This window comes from Carya illinoinensis, chromosome 14 (genome assembly GCF_018687715.1).
Source record: "Carya illinoinensis cultivar Pawnee chromosome 14, C.illinoinensisPawnee_v1, whole genome shotgun sequence".
Lineage (NCBI taxonomy): Eukaryota > Viridiplantae > Streptophyta > Magnoliopsida > Fagales > Juglandaceae > Carya > Carya illinoinensis.
Genome location: NC_056765.1, coordinates 9,601,702 through 9,625,999, shown reverse-complemented (window position 1 = coordinate 9,625,999; position 24,298 = coordinate 9,601,702). Strand labels below are relative to the sequence as shown.

General features: G+C 35.3%; 1 protein-coding gene across 1 annotated transcript; it reads left to right on the top strand.

Moving 5' to 3' along the window:
• Positions 1–11,690: 11,690 nt before the first annotated feature.
• On the top strand, positions 11,691–14,243 carry LOC122294615 (transcription factor DIVARICATA-like). Its single transcript, XM_043103506.1, has 2 exons — positions 11,691–13,184; positions 13,488–14,243. Exons 1-2 carry the CDS (start codon positions 12,760–12,762, stop codon positions 14,002–14,004), a joined length of 942 nt encoding a protein of 313 aa, XP_042959440.1. The 5' UTR covers positions 11,691–12,759; the 3' UTR covers positions 14,005–14,243.
• The last annotated feature ends 10,055 nt before the right edge of the window (positions 14,244–24,298 follow it).

The window sequence follows — 24,298 nt, the reverse complement described above, 5'->3', positions numbered from 1 at the left end:
TTAGGAAAACCTAATATGGCAGGAGTCATAACTATGCATGAGAATTATAATAAGAGTCAAATGTAAAAACACATTAATTATCTTAATTATCCATAAAGTTATTAATAAAATCATGGGTATTTGGACCTCAAAACCTCTATACATTGCTCATGAAAAAGAACGTACGTACGTCCTTGTCCATCTTAGGTGCTTGCAGTTTCAACCATACGTACCATCGAGAGCTAAATAAAACTTGTGGGATTCTCTCTCTTAGGTATAAGAAAAGTTCAAAACTTCAAACTCCATGTTGGAATCAATTCTTTATTATTATTATTATTATTATTATTATTATTTTGCTTCTTTCATTGACCAAATGCAATGCATCTCTTTTCTATTCATGCATTTTGATATCTCTTCCACGGACGGTGCTATGTTAAATAGTGGTGGTCCTGCCAAAAATTTAAAGGATAATATTAATTACAGTCTTATATTGTCGTATTTAGATATTGAATTGAGCATTTTATAAATAATAATAAGTTGAGTTAGTAAAGTGAGTTATGTGAGATCTATTAAAAATATATTTAGATGTTAAGATGAGTTTAAAAATATTTATAAGAAGTTAAAAAAAATTGTTAGTCTTACGTATAAAGAGGTGTTGAGTTGAAAAAAGTTGTGAGTCCTACGTGTAAGGAGGTTTTGAGTTGGAGTAATACTATGTACAATCACTTTTGTATATTCTTTACACATTCCATTTATATGATTGGCTGTATCAATTTTTTTAATATGCATCTAATTATATTAGTAGAATGCGTAAAAGAGTACGTAAAAATAATTATATATAGAATTTTTATTTAAGATGAGATAAGTTTAGTAATTTCAGAGTTAAATGTTTAGATATTAAACTTAGATTAAAATTAGACTAAATTAAATTTATTTTAATTGAGTTTAACAACCAAACGAGAGTTAATCATGTACAAAGCCAACGCACTCTTTGAAGGAAAGGGGATTTGCCATTATAAAATAAAATTTTCATATAGTTATTAGATTTATCCACTTCTTTTAAGAAAATGCACGAAGCTTAGAAATATTAAAATTGTAAATATTATTTTTTATATATAATTATATATTAAATTTACATGTGCTTGGCCATAAATACAAGTTTCAAAGGCTCAGCCGCCCCTCAAAAAGAATAAATTAGACCTTACAAAATTAAAGAATCATGAGGTGGCCCTCCAATGACTTTTATAGATTTTTTAAGAAGACAATAAATTTAATAGAAATAATTGAATTTACTGGCATATTACATTAATCTTGTGAAACCACATTGTTTGAAATTTGGATTGAATTGAGATTAACTCAATTCAATTTAATTTTAAGTTAAATCTAAAATTTAAAAACTTAACTCTCAAATCACTAAATTTATCTTAATTCAAAATCTCTTTATAGATAGGACCTATAATATTTTTTTAATTTAATACCTCTTTATATATTGGACCCACAATCTTGTCAACCTCTCATAAATATATATAAATTCATTTTAATATCTAAACATATTTAAACTTATTTAAGATGGGCTCCACAAAACTCACCTTACCATCTTAACTCATTACTATTTATAAAGAACTCGACATATTTCAACTCAGTTCATCATCCAAATGGGACAGAAATATTTTTAAAACATAAATAATTTAAAATTGAGTTGGTCTTCCAAAGAGTGCAAATTCATTAAAACTGACAAAGATATTAGGTTCACTTCTAAAATTGTTTTTTAAATCTTAACTTTTCTTATCACACGTACGCATTTATCTATGTCTATATTCTTTGAGTTTATCTTAATTAAATGGTGCATCAATAAGATTAAGGAGCCATTTAGATAGTGAATTAAGATAAAATAAATTAAGATAAAAGTTGAATAAAATATTATTAGAATATTATTTTTTAATATTATTATTATTTTAAAATTTGAAAAAATAGAATTATTTATTATATTTTGTGTGATAATTTAAAAAAATTATAATAATTAAATAAGATAAATTGAAATCAACTCTAAATCCAAATACACCTTAGGTGCATCACCATGTATATAATATTAGCTTAGCACCCAAATAAATAAAAATAAATAATGGACCCATCCCTGCCCTTACATTGATGTAACACTAAAGTGATGAACTTAAACAGAAGGCTGTTAAGAAATAAATTTAAAGATAAGTATTAGGTATGCACATAAATTTTATACAAATAATATAAAAAGTTTTATATACTAAAATGACTTAATATAATGAAAAATGCTATTAGTAATTAAAATTTTTCATGTATAATAATAAATATTAACATGTCAGTTATTAATAAACTGAAAATCACATTAAACTCTATTATACATAAATTTTATTGCGTTAAATTTCTATTTACACGTGTCATTTCTTAAATTTAGGCATTCATTAAGTATTCCCATCCGGTTCTCTAAAAGTTTTCATAAATTTTAGTAAGAAATCACACTTCTAATAATTTTCTCTTAAATTTTAATTATCTTAAAAACACTTTATACATATAATTTTCTATCATTTCTCTATTTTTATTAAAATAATCATTTTTTATTATTTATTTATTTTTATTTTTATTACTTTAATTGTATATCTTTAACTACTTCTTATAAAATATATATAAAAAGTAATTTATGGGATGAATAGTATCTCTCTAAGAGCATTAATAGTGGCCTCAATAAATTTTAGCTAAAATTTGATTAGAAAATTCACTTTTACAAATTTTAACTAGTCACTTTTTACAAACAGCAAATAATAGAATCAACAAATCTTTTACTATTTTATTAAAATATTAATTTTTAACTTTTCATTATTTTAATTCTAAAATTTCATTTTCACATAAAACCGAATTCTGGATGGAAAAGTGGAATTATGAAATTCTCGAAAGGAACCGAATCCTTTTTACATAACAATAGATTTCGATACGAAAACTTAAAAACAGTTGCATATTTCACCAACAAAAGTAAAGAATTATCAATGACCCTGCAGATATGAAAATCTAATAAAAACAAATTTATACATTATACAAGAAACTAAAATGGAAGAGATATTTTCAGCAACAATAAGGTTTTGTGGCCAGAAAATAGAAAACAGATCTTGAAAGAGCATCCCATGAAAGAAATCAACAAGAACATCATTTTTTACCTTGAGAATAATATTTGATCAGTCCCTTCAACTCAATAAATTTAGCCAACTATATAATCTGAAGTTAAAAATACTGTTCATTTATTGATCCCACTACTTTACTTTATTTGACATTTTAGTTATTATTTGACTAAAATTTAACTTTAACTAACCCACTACTAGTGCTCTAAATATAAAGAATCACTATTTATATTTTAAATCTTTACTTTAGCTAACTCACTATTAGTACTTTAAATATAAAAAATTACTATCTACATTTTAAATCTTTACTTTAAAATAGGGAATCAGGTGTTTATTTTATTAAAAAGTTAAATTTATTTTTTAAAATTTATAGATTTTGAGAACTCAGAGAACGGGCTTAACTGGTCCCCGCTAAAAAAAGGCAGGTTTCAAAAGACAAATTTTTAATAAAATATTTTAGAACATATTAGTTTTTATTAATTTAATTTTTTGTTTTACCCATCACTGTTTAGATTCTGCTCAGAAAATGACACCTCATACCAGCAAGAAGGGCAATGGCGACATTTCGGGACCTCGGTTTATTAATGGCACACATTGTCTCCATCGAATGGAGGAGGGTGAGAGATTCGAGGTGGCAGTTAAAGAAAGAGGTAAATGATTGAGATTTGGATAATGGGTGTCGAATATTTTTTTATAGTATTTTTTAAAATTTGTTATTAATAATTAAATAAATAAATATTTTTTTATTGATACTGTAAATTTCTTTAAAATAAAATTTTAAAATTGTAAAATAAGTGTATGAAAAAAAATATACAATTTACCTTATCGAGAGAATGGTGGCTGTAGTGCCAACTGTGCCATGGTTGGTGGAGACCAAGCTTTCTATGAATAAATTTTATCTTACTTATTTTTCTCTTTAGTATAAAATATAAAATAATTTTATTGTTGTATTAAGTGATGAGACCGTATTATTAAGCTTTAGAGTAAAAAATAAACGAGTATCTAAAATTTGAATTTTGTTAAATACAAATAAAGTCACGTATTAATTTATATAATAATATTAATTTTTTTATATTTAAAATTTAAATTAATATTATTTTTAATAAAATCCACTTTTTAATTAATTACATTATATTGTTACATATATTATGACGCATTTTTACTTACAACTAAATTTTTTCTTAAAACTTACAATTTATATGATATTCTTGACGTGACATGTTTTATTAAATATTCTTACATTAAAAAAAGGAAATTAAAATCTTAAATTTCAGCTATTACTTTTATGTTTATATTTTCTTATTTACTTTTTTTTTTTAATAAACTACATAGTAGTGCCACATTAAGAAGATAATTTGAATGGTAAGTTCAAATGGTTAAGTAGCATTATTAAAAACAAGAGCGGTGCTACCCTGCCATTTGAGTAGCACCACTCCATTTGATCGCTAGCAAATTTTAGAATTTTTATATTTTGGTTATTTTTTTTATATCTTCTAATATATTGAAATATTTTTAAAATATAAAAAAATACATCAATATATTAAAAATTATTTTCTTAATTATTAAATAAAAATATTTTTTTAAAATAATAAATAATCAACTGAAACGGTAATAATAGAGCGGCATAGTAGAGTCTCTCTTAAAATAAAGATAGACATAAAAAAATATGTATTATTATATATACCAAGGCTAAAATCACTCCCTTAAGTAAAACCCTTAAGTGATTTTAGCGATCCTCTTATATGTAAGAAAACCCAACTTATTTATCAAGGGTTTTCTTTTTCAAATTTTAAAGTTTAGAATATAATTAGGAGATATTTAAATAGTGAGTTGAGATGAAATAAAAGTTAAAAGTTGAATAAAATCTTATTAGAATATTATTTTTATTTTAAATTTTTAAAAAATTAAATTATTTATTATATTTTGTATTAGAGTTTGAAAATTTTATAATAATTAGATGAGATTACAAGAGATAGACTAGATGCTCCAAAAAAAAAAAAAAACATGTATTCTCTTCAACTATTCACATTAATAACAACTTTTTTAGTCTCTCCCCCTTCCCCCCTTCCCTTCTCACCAACCATCCCATTTTCCATCCATTTCACTTTTACTATTTTTTTGTCCTTTGAATGGATGAAATTAGACCTACTGATTTTGGAAACCCACCAAATTAGATGTGTCTCGCCATTGCATTCCTTGACCATTGATCTACAACTGATCTCACTCGTCAGTGGCTCATTTTTACTAGTTCTTGAGACTCACACACCACTTAAAAAGAGTAATTCGAACTCTTCATCAAACTACTAAAAAACTAATCTCCTTAGGTACTGTTTGGCCACACAAAATTTTAATTTTAAACGTAAAATTTTTATCTTATCATTACAACTTTCTTAAATTCTCATATAAAATATAATAAACAATTTAACTATTTTCCTACTTTTTCAAATTCTAAAATATTAATAATATTAAAATATAATATTTTAATATTTAATCTTAAAACTTAAAATTCTCATCTGAAAATTCTCAGTAGTCAAGCAGAACTAATCATCTTAATTCAAGTCCCGACCTTTTTTTTTTTTTAGATTACCAATGGATCGTTTGTTTATATATATATAAAAGTATTGACAATAGTATAAAAATTTAAAAGCTCATTTTTTGGTGTGTGAACGCATTTTGGACTTCATTTTTATTTTCTTTTATTTTTCATAACTATCTTTATATCGCAACCACATTGTTTAAGCTATTTGAATTTTGAGTGTATAATTGTAGAGCAATCAATTATAATTTAAATTCCTCAATAAAAAAATATATAAATTAAATTGAATATACATATATATGTAATGAGACAACATTTTGGTTTTTTCTTCACGCCATCTTCGATCACTATGTTCTCTCTTCCAAAAATAAACTTGTATTTTTTTTTTTTAATCTTCTTTCTATCCATATATATTTTTTATCTCTCATCCCACCTACTAGCATTCAACAATATTCAAAAACAAAGTTTTGAATACCATTTCAGTGGCTGTTTTGGTTAAAGTATTAAAATAAAATATTACAGTATCGGTACAATTTCAAGATAGTCTATATATAATAAATTAATTATATATGTATAAATTATATTTTAAAATAATATCAATGTAAGTTTTAAAAAGTCAAAACCCATATTTATAAAACTCAACAATACTTCTAAATTCACAATCCAACTATTTAAAAAAAAAAAAAAAAACTCATCTTCATCACAAAAAGAGGAGAAGAGATTTGATTTTCAATCCTCGAGAAAAGAAGATTAAAAAAAAGTTAAAAAAATGATTTCAGATGTGAGAATTTGAGTGAAATTTACAAAAAAGTCAAAATTTTTATATTAATTATAAAAATTCACTAGTTTTGGCAAGTACACAGAAAATAGGCCAATATTGACCGAAACGCATTGGTACTGTCGATATTTGATGTAGTACAAAATCTATAAATTTCCTGTATTGGTTACTACATTGGTATATTATATACCGACTGTACGACACGAAATTTAAAACACTGGTCCAAAGTTTAACCCCATGTTAAAACTTAGAGTTATGCTACTCTGTTGCCCATGTCATCGTTGGGCGTGCCTCACAAGCTAAATGCCACTTTTTAATTTTTTTCTTTTTCCTTTCCACATTTTTTAAATATATTTTAATATTTAAAAAAATCACATCAATACACTAATATTCAATTTCTTAATCATTATATAAAAAAATCATAATATTAAAAAATTAAAATTCATAAACAATAGGGGTGGACAGGGGGTGCCCGCCACCCCCTGCACCGCACCGTAACTGCGGAGGCAGGGGATGGAGGTGGCTCAACCCCGCTCTGTAAATCCCCCGCCTCGCCCCTGCATATATAAGGCCCCCTTCGTCCCCCTCCATCCCCCTGCATAGATAAGGCCCCTTCCATATGCACTGTTTCGATGTCCCATATGAAATGTCCAATTCTTTTTCTGTGTCTCATTTGCCCTAGCTCTTCAATATCCTTTTTCCCTAATCAAACTTCCACCTTTTCTTCTTCTTCTATCACGGTAAATTAGATGTAACCTGAAATTAACAACAGCTCAAACCAGAAAACCAGAGAGTTTTCGAGCGGCGGCTTACAGAGATGGAGAAAGGTGGCGGCTGGAAGCTAGTTACGGTGGCACAAAGATGCTCGTGCGGCAGTGCACTAGAGCGGAGCGAGCAGAGAAGGGAGACACAGTGTGGCTAGAAGCGACGGAAGGCAGTGCGGTGGCTATCGGTTTCACGTTGGCTGGCAGTGGGCTAGTTGGAGGTTGGTGATCTGTACGGTGGTGCCTAAGCTCTTTTCTTAGTGTCTGAAGGAGCGGAGGAGTGTTGGGTGCAGCTAGTGAAAGGAGGCTTACGGTGATTCTGAGATGGAGGGGGCGCTCAAGGTGGAAAGCCAATTCCTCTGTTTAGGAAACCATAAAATAGAGTGTTTCCGTGTGGTTAACAAGGTAGTGATTCGGCGTGGAAGCGAGGTGGAAGAGTACATGCACGACGTGAAAGTTACGAATTGGGGTGCTGTGCATGGAGGTGGTTTTCGAAGTTGTGCCGAGACTGGTGGGCGACGTGAAGGACATAATGGTTCGAGTGGTTTCCGTTGTGCAAGGCTCTGAGATGTTGGTGATTCGCCAAAAAATATAAAAAGAAAGAGAGAACAACAAATACGGAGAGAGATAGGAGTGTATGTTGGCGAGGGGAGAGGAAGAGCAAAGGGCGGACGACTAGAGGTCCACCCTCGCACCCCCGTTAGCGGACGGGGTACCCCGCCCCTGCATGGACGGGGGCGGAGTCCGGGGAAAAAATCCCATCCCCCGTTCATGCGGGGGCGGGGGGCGGAGAAGGGGTGGCCCCGCCCCGTAGGGGGCGGGTAGCACCCCTAATAAACAATCAAAATATGTAGATAAATTTACAGGACACACTAACATTTTCCTAAAACTTAAGAGAACTAGCCTTGGAATTCTAAAATCTTATTCATATTCATAATGTCGGTCCAAACATAGAAGCTGAACATTGGAATGGTTGGTATCGGCATAAATGGTATCACTTTGTGGGTGAAAAAAGGGGCACCGATAATGGCACCACCATGTAGTGATTGGGCGTTAATCAAGGGGGGAAAATTAAGTGTTTTTTTTTTTATGTGCGATTGAGAGTCGGGATTCGACTCTATGTTCTATATGGCCAAAATAAAATTAAAAAAAAAAATATTTATAATCGTAGAATGAGTAAATGCTGTATAATGTTTTTTTTAAAAAAGTAAGTAAATACAAAATGCATGAAATAAAACTAAATTTTTTATAATAGATCCTATTTTTTTTAAGAAAAAATTGTATAATGCTTACGTAAACACTTCACGAGTGTATCTACCATTATTGAAAGAAAAATGAAACAAAAAACGTTGTTATTTGCATTACTCATGAAATGAAAATGAGCTGATGTTTAGTCAATCTTTGATTAAAGATACTTAGGTTCTACTTGGCCACTAATATTTCTCAGATGAAAATTTTGAGTTTTAAGATTAAATATTAAAATATTATATTTTAATATTATTATTATTTTAGGATTTGAAAAAGTATGAAAAAGGTTAAATTGTTTATTATATTTTGTATGGTCATTTAAAAAAGTTATAATGATGAGATGATAATTTTATATTTGAGATGAAAATTCTTTGTGGCCAAACAATACCTTAATCTTATTATTAAGTTGCTCTCATTATGTTTAATTTACTTAGGCTTACTTATGCATGAGGTATGGTCTCCAAAACTGGAAGGAGAAGCAAAACTAAGTGGGTACAAGTTAGCAACTAAAGGGAAATGTTAATACCAGTTTAGGATGTCCAAGTTTCATCCATGTTTTTTAAAAAAGTGAACGACCCATCCTAAAAAATTAATTTTATTTTATTTTCGTGTATAGATACGTTTTAAAAATATTTATTGAGATTTATACACATTAAAAAGAGTAATAATATATAATTATAGAATATAAGTCTCCATATATTACTTTCTTTAAAAAAATAGTTAAAATATTTTAAATAGTAATGTTAGATACTGTAAAAGGTCTATACTTCATTTAAAAAAAATAAAATTTATGATTAAAAATGAGTTTTATCAAGTAAATTTTATACTTATTTATTTTTTAAAGAGAGTACGTGTTTGCATACCTTTATAATAAAAAAAAGTGTTACAAATATAAAAAAAAAATTTATAAATTAATATAATTTTATATCATGTAATTTTATATTCTAATCTATTATATCAAATTATGTGAATTTATTTATAATCAAAGCATTTATTTTAGAGATCGGAAGGGAGAGTAGCAACGGAGTAGTGTCACATCGGAAGGCGACTGCTAGATTGTATTGCTTTGGTTGAGAAGAGGGACGGCGGAGGACGGCCTAAAAGTATGTTCATGGATGTACGGGCAGGTTAAAGTGTGACAGATGTACGAATAAGGTCGATATTGAGATAACCTCAAATATTTTATAAATAAAAAATAATATAATAATAAAAAAAATAATAATTTACTGAAAATAATCCACCACACAAACCTACCTAAATGAATTTGGACAAAGCAAACGGTGTGGTACCTATGAGTTTGTGAGTCCCTTATTGGAGTGTGTTACACACGCGCATATGATGAGAGTGAAGAACGAGATCGTTCTCCTACTCAAAACCACTGACCAACAAGGTGACAAAAAAAAAAGGAAGTGAAAGGCGGTGGTTGGCTGGCCAGAAAGGTCCACGAATAGTTTGTAACCATGTGTGGGTTGCTCCAATAATTAAGGGTTAAATATACCCTGTGACGTGGGTCCAGCTAATTGGAGGGTTTCCCTGGTTGGCGGCTTCTGCCTTGGACTGCACACTGCACCTTGTTACCACCAATCATTAAACTCCACGTGTTAAGTTCCAATCTTCTTTTCAAACGGACCCCTGCTTCCTTCCTCGAGATCACAGCCGCTATAATTATAATTAAAATTTTTTAGATATAAATAAAATCACATATTAATCTGTATGTAAATATTAAATTTTTTATATTAAAAAATTAAATTAATATTATTTTTAATAAAATTTATTTTTTAATTAATTATAATAAATTAATACACATATTAATATAAAAATATATTTATAAATATACTTTTCCTTATAATTATGTCTTAGGAACTTAGGGTTTCAGGACGAGCTTTAAGATTCATCTCTATGTATTATTTTCTTCAAATACAATAATACAACATTTGAATCTAATTAAAATTAAAACTTATTTTATGAGTAGAGTTAGTTTTATAAAAAAAATCTCATTAAAATTAAATTCACAGATGAGAAATCTTTAATCACAAAAATTTCATAAAAATAAATTTATATAATTTAAGATGATATATTAAATTATAAAATTATTTTTATTATAAAATAAATTTAGAGTATCACATAATTTACTTTACAAGACTTTTTTTTATAATTGTAACATTTATTTTTATAAATTAATATAATTAAATGTGATATACTACGATTTCATTTAAATATTTGAATGAGTTTAGTTCATTTTAATTGGTTTTATTTTAAACGTATCTCAACATTTAAATCTTAAATAAACTAAACATCAAGCTGACAGTGTAGATATTGAGATAGATTTAAAATAAAATCCAACTAAAATGAACTAAACACATTCAAATATCCAACGAAATTGTAATGTATCACCTTTAATTATATTAATTTATAAAAATAGATGTTACATTTATAAAGAAGTCCGGTAAAAGTAAATTATGTGATATACTAATGAGATCAAAGAGTAACAATTTTTTTCAACTGGCATCATTTAAGTCAAAATCTCTTTATACGTGAAATTTATAATTTTTTTTAATTTTTTATAAATATATTTAAATATATTTTAATATTTAAATATATTTAAATTCATATTAACATTTAAATTCATCTTAAATAATTTTTATAAAATTTATTTCACCATCTCAATCCAATATTATTTATAAAAAATTCAAATAATCTCAACTAACTTATCTTATAGACCGACCCACATCTATTTACAGTTAAAATAATTTTATAACGAATATATGTGATCAGAGAGTAACAGCCTAGTGAGAACCCTAATTAATTGTGACAGTGTGGATGTGGGGGTCCTCACAGCATCAAGCTGACAAGAGTGTATGGAAAAAACAGAAAAAGAAAAAGTCTTTACCATTGATCTAGACCGTCCTTTTTGGCGGCTACTCTATTTTTGCACCCATAAGGAAAAAAAAAAAAAAACATAATTAATTATCTGATCACATATGGTCCATCTCTGGTTATCAAACGGTTGAGAGCAATGAGCTTGAGCCTCCAATGACTAGTGCAGTACAGATGAACTTCCATCTTTGATCACTACTTGCCAGGCCCCTACATGCCCTTTTAAGGCTTAAACAGATTGAATTTAGAAAATCAAAAAGGAAAATAAAAAGGGAATTTAATTATTTTTTTATCTTAAATTCTTTTTTTTTTTTTGAGAAAATGGGTCTTCCCTGAGAATCATGTTATTTTTGAAAGTGAAACAGATACGGAAGAAGGGGGAGTGTATTATTATAAGGAAGAACTTTTCCATGAGTTGCACTGTCCACAAACATCATCTCCTCCAATCACAGCCCACCACCTTCAACCTCAGCTACTCTCTCTCTCTCTCTCTCTGTGCCTACAGAAGTTTAAGCAAAACTTTAGATTCATTCCTTGAAGTCTTGGTTTTCAGCTTCCCTTAATTTTCTCTCCTTTTCATTCCAGTTTCACGTACTTTTTTGTTTTGTTTTTCTTTCTTTCCTTCCTTTTCTCTGTTGCTGAGGCCACGAGAAAAGGAAGAAAGAACAGATCTTTACCAGCCTTTTCACTGCTCCAAATCCCAGAGTTTAGTGTTTCTTTTGTTTTTCCAATTGGGTTTTTATTTCCTGCCTTTTATTTGTGTTTCCTCTATTCTTCTTAGTTCCTTTCTAGAGTCCTCAGCTTCTTTTCCTGTCGCAATTGGGATATCTACTGGTAGCTGCTGGAGATTCAAATGCTAGTTTCCTCTAAAGCTCATTGCTTTTTTTTTTTTTTGGAAATCTTCCCTAGAAGCTCTACTCTCTTAGAATTCTGAGCATTTCAGGTCTATTTTCTTGAATTTTTTCCTGGGCCTTTGCTTTTTGCTCCTTGATTCTGTTTCTCTGTTTGTTTTTATTGGATATCCACTGGGGTCAGATCTCAGGGGTGTTTCTAGGGTTCCATTATGGAGCTGCTAAATTATTTTCCTTTTTAATTTATTCTGTGAAATTTTGTTTGTTTTTCAAAAAGGTGGGTCTTTTTTCTAGATTCCTCGGGGGTAAATGCCTATGCGCAAAAAGGTATTCTGATTCCTTTCAAAATGTTTATTGATTTAACATTGATATTACTGCTTTGAAACCTCCACCACTGTGCATTTTCCTCCCTGGGTCCTTCCCCTATCTCCCTGTCTTTCCTCTGTTCAACAAAATCGAAATCTTGCGCCAAATCTTAAATTCGCTTTCTCATAAAGTACGGAAAGAGCAATTCCAGAACAGTAAATTCGTTCATATTTTCGTCGTACGCTACTAATAATTCGCATGGTAGTTCGAGACGATGAAGTGGGAAACGGAAATTACCTCCCCTGCATCGTATATTCCAAACGCAAATTGGTTTCTGGAAGAGAGCAAGAGCGCGAAATGGACTCCGGCCGAGAACAAGATGTTCGAAAACGCGCTGGCGGTGTACGACAAGGAATCACCGGACAGATGGCAGAAAGTGGCGGCGATGATTCCGGGAAAGACTGTTATCGATGTGATGAGGCAGTACAAGGAATTGGAAGTTGATGTTGGCAAGATAGAGGCTGGGCTAGTACCCGTTCCTGGATATTCCACCTCGCCATTCACCTTGGACTGGCCGAACAGCCATGGCTATGACGGGTTTAGACAATCCTACGGCATCGGCGGAAAGAGATCATCTTCAACTCGACCTGCGGAGCAGGAGAGAAAGAAAGGAGTTCCATGGACTGAGGAGGAGCACAAGTGAGTTTTGCTCATAAATTATTGTTCTGCTTAAATTTTACGTAATGGTAGAGTTTACTGTGTACGACAGAAAACCCAAGTACTTCAACTACGATAAGATCTACACATGGATGTTGTGATGTAACAAAAGACCATATTTATTTGAATTCTATGAATATATGTATGAAACTTTTGAGTGTTTCTACAGGAACATGTATCAAAAACCTAGTTTTCTTATATCTTCGTTGTTAAGAGGTGAGTTTTTAAGTTTTTTTTTTTTTTTAACTATTCAGGCTAATCTAATCTCTCGTCTCATCTTGGCAGATTGTTTCTGATGGGGCTGAAGAAGTACGGGAAAGGCGACTGGAGAAATATCTCTCGCAACTTCGTTATCACGAGGACACCTACTCAAGTGGCAAGCCATGCTCAGAAGTACTTCATCAGGCAGCTTTCCGGAGGGAAAGATAAGCGGAGGGCTAGCATTCATGACATAACTACTGTCAATCTCGCTGACATGAAAATGCCTTCACCGGAAGATAAAGCACCCTCCTCCCCGGAGCACTCCTCAGTGCTTCAGCATCAGCAGCAACGGCAGCAGAGAAATTCCACGGCCACGGCTAGAACACCACCTTTTCATTGGAATCAGCCAAATGGAGGAGGAGCAACCATGTCTTTTAGCCCAACGCAGGAAAATTTGTTCATGGCCTCTCCCTATGGGATTGTTGGCTCTAATTATGGGCACAAGATACAAGGCCAAAATCTGCCCAGAGGTGCTTCTCATGAATCTTACACAGGACAAGCTCAAAATATGGTTTTCCAAATGCACTACCCCCATGGATGAGATGCCAGTTGTTTTTGTATTTCAATGACTTGGCTCGCCATATATCTTTTTCTGTTCGCTAGTTACCTGTGTTTGTTCTTCTTCCTGGTTCTATGTGAATATGTTATTCAGAACTTGGGGTTTAGTCCATGGTACAAAACTTAAAGTGGACGAAGATTGTGTTCCATCTCTCAGTTTCTCTTGTGGAACTTCCATTTCTAAGCTATGAAATTGAGTGGAAAGAGTCTCAAATTAACCTACGGTTCTTTGTTTAAGTTTTAGCGTTCAGGTTTCTGCCATTATCATGTCTTGTTATGGGCATGGTTTATGACTCTGATGGGAGACTTGCGACGTTCGATACCTTATGAATTGTCCCTCAGATAAGATTAGAATGCAGAAATGCATTATGCATCAATAAACTAAAACAATGGAAGTCTAAGCTTGCATGGGGCATGAAACAAAGGCATCATTACTGAGATCAAAGTTTCTCCACTCATACCCACCAAATTACAAGTAGCTGGATTAAAGGTCGAAATCTGCAGCAGTACCTAAATTAAAAAAAAAAAGAAAAAAAGAAAATATAGTCTACTGAAGTTGATGAAGCAATGTGGGCATCCTAAGTGGTGGCTTTGTACACTTTAGGGGTATGGTTGGAGAAAAGCTAACCGAGTCACTGAGCACTCAGTTTGGTTTTCCGTAGCATCTCTTATAACCAACTTTTCTTTACAACCCTTTTTAAGACTATTTCAATTTTCACCACTCCATTTTCCTCAGACCTAAAATGGCCAAGTTGACTGTGCTTAACGTCCTTAACCCTAGTCGATGCTGACTCTGCATGCACTAAATGAAGTTATCATATAAATGCTTCAACCCCACCTTTTTTTTTCTTTTCTTTGGTGATTTGTCTTTCATAGAGACATCTTTTTCAAGAGATCCCTATTAGAGAGAAGAAGATCCCACCCTACAAGCATTAATTAATGATTAAATAATAATAGTTATGTAATACAAAGTAGGATTCACATTGGATTACTCCAAGAAACTTTTACTCTCTCTCTCTCTCTCTCACAGAGGTTTTGTCATTGGCAAAACTGTGGGCCTGTGGCCACCAGCAAGCATGAGGCAACTCTTTGAGTCTGTCCAAGAAAAAATAAAAAGCAGTGTGGTTGGTTTTGTGATTCTAAAGTGTACTACGGGACCGACCAACTAATCAAAATTTTTAATGGTTTCACTGTTCTCTAAATCTAGAGACAAGTTGTGATCCCTTTCATGGAGACAAGCCATCTTAGCTTTTCACTAGGCAGGAAAACAGTAGTTCTTCACCTTTACTTAATCAGTGTAGATATTACACTTTAAAATATCTCTCTACATCAGGGCTTTGAGATTCTCTTTCTTGTGGGGGAAATTTCACTGATCTCACATTTCCTTTAGATTTTTGTTTTTTTTTTTGTTTTTGTTTTTTTTGTTTTTTATAAAGTTATATGACCAAGAATCTTCTTCCTTATTTGCTATGTTGAGCTAATCATGATGATCTAATACGGCTAACAATTATTATCCAATATTAATTCTGTGAAGTTGTAGTGCACACTGAATCCTGCCGCACCTAATTGATATACATATGCGTAAAAGATGTGTCCCACCATATATTGTGATCATTAATCTACAAGTCGTTATGTAGGTAGCATAGTGTGCCTGTGACAACTCCGATACTTAAATCAGTAATAAGTAAGAGATAATAATTCAAGAATGTTTCAAGAGTTACTAGAGGCACAAAAGATCCCATATACTGATGTGACAAACTAGTAGTGTGACACGGTTTTTTTTTTTTTTTTTTTTAAATCTATCTCCCTCTTTCTCCCCCTCTCTATGCTCTCCCCTCCTTTCCTTCACTTCGTCGGCTAGCACACTGACCACCAGTAACCTGCTGGTGGTTTGCACTTGGACTGCTGGCGGTTTATGACGGTAACCATGACGGCCCCCTCCCGCGGGGGCCGTGAACAAAGCTCTCCTATGTGCACCTCTCCTTGCACAAGTGATGGAAGTCTTGCCCAGCCATGGCGCGACCAAGGAGGGGCACTAGCGGCCACCTTGTGGTCCACCGACATCGCCTGTTTCCCTAGAGAATGTCCTCGATTGCTTAGCCACGGTGGGGACCTAGCTGCACGACCATGTGCATGAGAATGCATGTGGCCATTAACTCATTGACCCAGTAGTAGGGGTGTTGACGGCCACGATGTGGACCGCCGGTATTTTCTGTTCTCAGAGCAATGCCCCAAAGCACCATGGCGTACGTACAACGAGAAACAGTGGCCTTCGACCAGGAAATCCATGCATGATGCACCGCCCCCTCCCACGGTAGTTGCACTCAAGCTCCCACCAGCGATCAATACCATCACCATCGGTGTCCTCTGCTAGGTCAAGGGTGGTCCTAGACCAAGTCGCACGGTAGTTGCTCTGTTGCTTCGATCATGTGCGTGAGATTGCACATGGCCGAGAGCCTTGGCCCATTCCCACCGTGGCATGGCATGGCCTCCAGTAGCCACCTAATGACCTGCCAAAGTTGTCTGCCCCTCCTAGGTTTCGAACCACCCCAGCCACATGTGCAGTGCACAAAATGTGCCAAACCTAAGAAGCAAACAGATATATACTTAGAATAAGAAAAGACATGTGGCACATTAGTAGTATACTACATCAGTGTGTGTGATTCTTTTGTATGTATAGCGTTTTCCTATATATAAGCATAGAGACTCATTGGATGAGTACTGTTTATGGTACACAGATTAATTTTATGCAATGCTTAGCTATTAAAAGGCTTATCCTTGATGTATCGGGATTATGTAATCGCCACGTCATTCACATTCATAGGCTAAGGGTTCATCTCTCCTAATCAATAGGATGGCTAGGCTTGTATTAGACTACATGGCTCCCTTGAGTAGTTATCCTTTATGGATGATGGGCCTTTGGCTCTGATTTAGGCCAGAGCAATATTAACCTCTTCGATTACCCTGCTAGTTCTTTTTGCATGAAAGTGTGGGAAATTTATCAATGCAGGATCTGTAAATATATTGATTTATTTTACTAAGGACATTTGAAATTCTAGGTTACCCTGTTGGAGGTTTTAGACCTATGGGCTACCCCGTAGCCCATTTATTGTTTTACTTGACCGTTTCCACTTATCAAGAGGCGGGAATTTCAAACTTCAACAGATGTGCATATGTTACTCAGTAATCATCACCGAGTTCTCTTTCAATTGCATCATTCAGTAAGAAAATGATGAGATCAGTCGTTATCCCATGCCCTTACATTTCCTTGCTCCATTTTATTTTCCCTTTTCTTCCTATTATCTTTACTTTCTGAAACCTCACTATCTCAACTTTTTGCCTTTTCACTCTCTCATGGCCCAATGAAACACATCCCATATTGTTCATTCGTTATGGGGTGTCTCTTCCTAACCAAAGCTGTGGCGCCATCTCTCCCACCAAAGCCTTCCTCCGAGTCTACTCCAAAGGTTTCACGAAAACGTTCTTGCCCTGCTAACATAGATACACATTTTCCTGTGGTGAAGAGGGTGGCTTTGGGCATAAGCGTTGGCTCTTCCCTTGTGGCTAGCCAATCTCAAGGTACCCCACCTTCTACTCCCAAACTTTTGTGCCAGTGTGCGTGCCTTCTCCAGGCCTTGAAGACATTGAGGGCTTGATGGGCCAAGCCCTTTCTGACCTGGCGACCGCCTTTGATTTTGATCTTCCTTCTCAAAATCTTGATTCGGCGTCTAGCTCGATTTTTAATTCCCTACATTCAAAGATTCTATTTTGCCTAGGGAAAGCGGCGAGGTCAATGTGGAAGTTGACGCCACCTTTTCATTGAATCTTGTTGACCAGGAGCCCTTAGGCGGTGAACTTGGTGCCTTGGACGGCCATGATGGCCAGGGTAAAGAGAAGGATGTCGCTCAGGGCAATGAGGTTCTCGTTATAGAAGAGGTTGAAGAAGAGGGTGAGGGAAGAAGTTCCATTCCCCACTCTTTGCTCACTACTATCTCAGATGGAGAGACGCCTCTACTTGACCTCGGTGTTGGTGGCGACTAGGTTTCTATTCCCTCTTCTTTCCCCTCCTCCTTTGGAGATGACGTTGGGTCATCTCTCTTAGGGGATAATGTTCCTCTGGGCGGTCTTGTGAGTGAGGAAATCTACCTAGGGGATGTGGAACTTGCCAACGGTGACGCTGCTTGCCCTATGGAAAATTTTGGTGAGGCTCCTAGGATTGGTGTAGGCTTGGCAGTGGCGTCTCTTGAAGCTTTTTTCCTTGGTCCTCACTATAGTCTAGAGGCAAGGGGTAATGAGGAGGTGCTAGGATGTGCTTCCTCCTCTTTTCTCCTGCTAGAAATGAAGCCTTCAATAACATGGCTAACCGGCTAAGAAATTTTCTCTCTGGAGTACTTCAGATTTTTCTTCTCTTTTCTTTCTTTGTAGGGTGTTGACGACTTAGCAGCCTGGATTATGGCATACTGTGTTGAACTGGAAAACAAAGTTCGCTCTAGGCGTTTCTTCTCTTTTTACACTAATAGGGAATTTGAAAAATGGAAGGTTGAGAGGGCGGAGCTGAAGATCCTACTTGAGCAAGATGATAGTTATGCACACGCTCTGGTGGGCGACCTGGAAATTCTTTGTGACGAAGTTTTCTACCTTTGGGATGAAGTCTGTTGCACCAATGAGGTGAAGGTCCAGGGAAACTTTCTCTTGGGGCTACTGGAGTCAAAGCGGTGTTCCACTAGAGCTCAACTTTCCCTTGCCTAGGGAGAATTAGCGTCAGAGTGAGGTTGTGCTCACACTAAACTCTTCGCCCTCAAGAAGGAGCTCAATTCTGTCTGCCAAGAATTGTCTGACTCCAAGCAGCGTTGCTCTGAACTTGGGGAAGCGTTGGTGGGTTCAGAGGAAAAAAAGCGGCACGTTAGCATTGGTCTCTCTGAGGCACGTGGCACTCTAGGCACGTTGACCAAACAGCACAAGAAATATAAGAAAAGTCGCATTGACGCCAATGAGTAGCAGAGGAAGATCCATGACCCAGTCATTCACAAGGATGCACTACTGAAGGAAAAAACCCATGAGGTGAAGACATTGGAGTCTGACTTGTTGGCTACAAGGGATGAGGTTGTCCTTCTTCACCTTCAACTGGTGTTGGTGCATGGCATGAAGGACCACACCTTTGGTTATGGTTATGGGGCTGGTGTGATGCAGCTTAGATCGCACGTAAAGGCCAATCCCCATAACAATTTGAGGCGCTTAGATCTGGAGGTGTTCAAACCTGATGCGGTCTCGCGTCAGTTTGTTGATGCCTTTGGTCAGGACACTATGCCTGACGCCCTTGATAGTCCTCATCAACCCCTAGCTTTCGGAGGCCCAAGTGAACAATCTTTCATAATATCCATCATCTATTGTATAAATTTCTGTAAATAATACAAACATTTTTGTACTTGTGTATTTAGCTGGTTTTGGCTCTTATCATGTTACACTTTAGCTCTTTCTTTCTAAGCTTGGTAATTGGCTTATTTTTTTCTTGTCACTGTTTTCTTTTATGCCAATTTCCTTGGCACTGTGAGTCTTTGGACTCATCATTGGTGTTTAAGGGTTGCGTGGTCTGTGGACCTCCATACCCTTTTTCCTTGTCACCACTAGTCTTTGAACTCATCGTTGGTGTTTAAGGGTCAAGCGGTCTATAAATCTCCGTGCTCTTTTTACTTGACACCGTGAGTCTTTGGATTCATCATTGGTGATTAAGGGTCTTGTGGTCTTTTGACTTCTATGCCCTTTTTACTTGGCACTGCCAGCCTTTGGACTCGTCATTGGTGTTTAAAGATTGCGTGGTCTGTGGACCTCCTTGCCTTTTTTCCTTGGCGCTGCACATTTTTGGACTCATCATTAGTGTTTAAGGGTTGCATGGTCTATTGACCTCTATGCCCCTTTTCCATCGGTAAGTCAGTACTGGTTTGGAATGGAAACTTTATTTATCATGAAAAGAAATCAATAGTGGAGTTCTAACAGAGATTCCAAAAGGAAAAAAAAAAAAAACACATCATCAAGGGTAGAATTTCTTCAAGTGTTCCACATTCCAGGGGTGTTGCAGTTCTTTATCTTGGCTATCTCTCAATCAGTATGACCCTGGCTTGTGGTTGGCCACCACCACATATGGTCCCCCCCAATTGGGGTCCGAACTTGCCCTCTTCTTTGGTGGTGACTCTGCTTTCTCTTAGGACTAGGTCTTCTATTTTCAATGTCCTGGGTTTGACCTTTTTGTTGGGTATTGTTCTGCCTTTTTCTTGTCATGTATCATCCTAACTTCAGCTGCCTCTCTCTTTCTTTCTCCAGAAGGTCAAGGTGCTATTCCATAGCTTCATTATTCTTGGGCATCAAGAAATGGCAAGTTCAAAAACTTGGTAGACCAACCTCCGCTAGGTGTACTGCTTCGCTCCCGTATGCCAAAGTGAATGGGATCTCCCCTGTGGGGGTCTTCACCGTGGTCTCGTAGGCCCACAGTACTCCTGGTAGTTTTTCTACCAATTCTCCACTTTTCATTTGCTTTCTTTACCAAGACACATTAGATAGCCATTAGGGATAATGTGCTTTCCTGATGAAACTTGCAACAAGCAGGTGTTCTACTTCCTTGGCAATGACTTTATACTTCTTCGTGCTGAACGACCTTCCCCTTTAATGCACCTTCTTGTGCATGTGGTCCATGCACAGCTGGTGCTTGATAATGTTGTTGTTGATGCTGGCCATATCTTTATGAGTCCAGGTGAATACATCCTGGTGCTCTACTAGCAGTCGCTCTAGGCCTTTTGGTCTTCTGGGGGAATTTGGATACCAATTCATGTTGTTGCATTGGGGTGATTTGGGTACAATGTCACAATCTCCAAAGACTCATTAGCTTCTACTTGCTGTAGGTTTTGCTCTTTCCTTACGTTCACGTCCCTATCCAGAAAGATTATGGAAGGAGGGTGGGGACTGTGTATTCTGGCCACCTTTGTGAGTAATTTGGTCTTCATTTTCTGTTATAGTGCATACTTTTTCCCCCTTTCTCAATTCTTGCACATAACATTTTTACATTAAGGCCTACTCACCTTGTGCTTCTCCCACTCCACTTTCAGTTGGGAACTTCTTTTTGAGGTAGTATATGGACGTAATCATCCTGAGATTGTTCAGTGTCTGTTGCCCTAATATAGCATTATATAAGGAGGGTGCCTTGACCACCAAAAAGTCATGGTCGTCATAGTATGCGTCCCTCTTCTCGTCATGATCGGGAGGGTAATGGCACCCACCAATTGAATCAAATCTCTAGAGAAGCCTTTCAATGGCGTTAGAGAGGATCTCAACTTAGTGGGATTTATGTCCATTTTTATGAAAGCCTTCCAAAATGATATGTTTGCCGAGCTTCCATTGTTAATAAGGATGCACCTGGTGGTGTAATTAGCAACCAGAAGGGTTACCACTAGCTTATCATCATGGGGGTACAACACCCTTTACAATCTTCTTCCGCAAAAGATATAGTTACCAAGATGTTAAGCTTTTGATGCTTGGGAGACCTGTCCGCTACATAAATTTCTTCATATCTGGTCCTTTAGGTGTGCGCCCTCCTACTAGATGAGTATGTGCCGCTTCTAGCAAATCTACCCGCTATTATCCTTATTTATCCTAGAAGCGCCTTATTTCTATCATTGTTTTGAGGTGCCCTATGCTTGTCATTACCAAAAGCATCTTCCCTTGATGGGCGCCGCTTATCTAGGCTGTTGCTTCTACGTGAGTTGAGTCACTTTTTGAATCGCCTTTTTGGCTTGGAACGCTCCATGACCATTCGTTCAAGGTCCCCCCAATGCCCGCTAGTTTAGTCACCCCTTTCCTCATGGTTGTACAATCCTTTGTCCAATATGAGTTCATTTGATGATACTTATAGTAGCGGTTGTCGATTCTAGGCTAGCAGCATTCTCTTTCTGTATCCTCCTTCTCTTTTACATTCAAATTATTTTGTATGAGTTAGACATTATGCTCTTGTCGCCTTTCGCATATCTTGTCTTAGTGGTTTGACGCAACTTTCTTGTCCCCTAAATTGCTTTTGCATTTCGTCTTCGGTTCCCCTTTCTTTGGTTTCACAAGAGCTAGTAATGTATCCTCGACATTGATGAAATCATCTGCCCTATTCATAAACTCCCTCAAGTTAGAGGGGGTCTTCTTGGCCAACTCAGCGATAAACAGGCTGCACGGCCAAATCCTGCCTAACAGGGTTGTTAGAGTAATATTTTTGTTTTGGTCATCTGTCATCAACCTTTCTTTATTAAAGTGTGTGAGATTTGACTTTAGGCTCTCATCTTCCCTTTGTTTGATGATCAGGAGGTACGCTGCTTGCGCCTACGCCTCTTGCTAGGTATAAATTGTGTCAAGAATTGTTTGGCTAATTCTTCAAAACTATCAATCGATCATGGTTAGAGTGTTTCGAACCATCCTTTTGCCATTCCCCTCAGGGTCAAGGGAAAAGACTGGTAAGCAATTTCTCCTAGGAATCCATAGAGTGTGATATGTGCCTTGATATTCTCCAAGTGATCTACTGAGTCCTTGGACTCGTCGTACATCTTTATTTGCGGCACTTTAAACTTTGGTGGAAGCGGCATAGCCATTATTTCCCTGCTATAGGGAAAATTCGTCCTACTCAATAGTTGCTCCATCGAGGAAGATCCTCCCATCTTTTTTGCCATCTCCTCATACTTTCTGGTGAGGCTATCCTGCTCTTCTTGCAACTTTTCTTCTTTATATCCTCCACATTCACTCCCTTGTTGCTATGCACTTCTCATTCTCCCTGCTCGTTGTGGCTGGACATGGTAGCGTCACTGAGCTCGATGTTGCGGTGCTTTAACTCCTCGTTCTCTTTCCTCAGATTTTCCATGGTGTCTAACGCCATACTCAGCTTTTTTTCTGTCTCTGTTAATCGTGTCTCCAAATTAGTGAGTGTTGCTTCCGGTTCACAAGTTGCTTGAGAACTTGTCATGGTAGGCATGAGGGAACCATGTTAACGTCCAATGACAGATTGAAATTACATATAAGAAAATCCCACAGACGGCGCAACTTTAAGGACGTTTCCCACCACCAATCATGATCGTTAACCTGCAAGTTTTTATGTAGGCATAGATGCTTATTGAATGAGTACCATAAACAGATCAACTTTATGCAATGCTTATCCATTAAGAGGCTTATTCATGATGTATTGGGATTATCTAATTGTCATATCGTTCATATTCATAGGTTGAGGGTTCATCCCTCCTAATAAACAGGGTGTCTGGTCCTGTATTAGACTACATAGCTCTCTTGAATAATTATCCTTTAGCGATGATGGGTCTTAGGCTCTGATATAGACTAGATCAATATTAACCCCTCCAATATATATGTATGTATGTATGTATATATGTATGTATGTATGTATGTATGTATGTACACATAGCTATCTTTTGTACGCATGTCTCATGCACATAATACAGAGAGAAAGATATGTGCGAATTCCTCGTGACCATTTTGTCAGAGGAGGCGGGAGGGGGAATCTTGTGCCATCTTCAAATTAATGAATGGATGGATATTATTTGATTGCAATTCATGTGCCTTTTCTCTTTGGTTGTCATTGTTTTCCTTTTCTCCTTTTCGTTTCCTATTATATTTCTATCATAATACTAGAGTCAAGTTAGAAATAAATAGACATATGAAATAGATCCGATAGCATATATTAAATATTTAAATGCTGCTCGAAAGATAGACATGACACTCTGACACCTATAAATATCATGGGACAAATTCTATGTGTTTATCTCTCTCATTCTAAATCAGACAGACAAATCCGTTTTTTACAACCAGAAACTTATATATATTTTGGAGATTATGTAACTAGGCACATAAAGCAAAGAATTGAGGGCAAGATCATGAAAAGCTTAGTAACCATCCATGTGGCCTGAATTTACTATATTCATGCCCATCCATGAAGCAAAGAATTGAGGGTAAGATGATTAGCAATATGGTGATCATTCCAACATGTTTTTTCTACCGTAGTTGACAAACTAACCGCCATCTTTACAGAAAGGGGGAGCATTTCTGCAAGTTGCAGAAGGAAAAAGCACCAAGCTAGGCCACTTTATTCGTAACTTGATCAATATCTTAACAAGTTGTTGTCACTATATACCTGATAGTTTCACAACTACCCACTTTCCGTCATCTAGTTTCCTCAAATTATTGAACACTAATGTTCTGATTCCCTAAAATCTACTTTTAGTAGCTTGAAACTGATGTATTGGAGT

Coding starts and splice junctions, on each gene's coding strand:
- LOC122294615 (XM_043103506.1), top strand. CDS start 12,760: ATGAAGTGGGAAACGGAAATTACCTCCCCTGCATCGTATATTCCAAAC. Junction 13,185..13,487: donor TGGACTGAGGAGGAGCACAA/GTGAGTTTTGCT, acceptor TCATCTTGGCAG/ATTGTTTCTGATGGGGCTGA.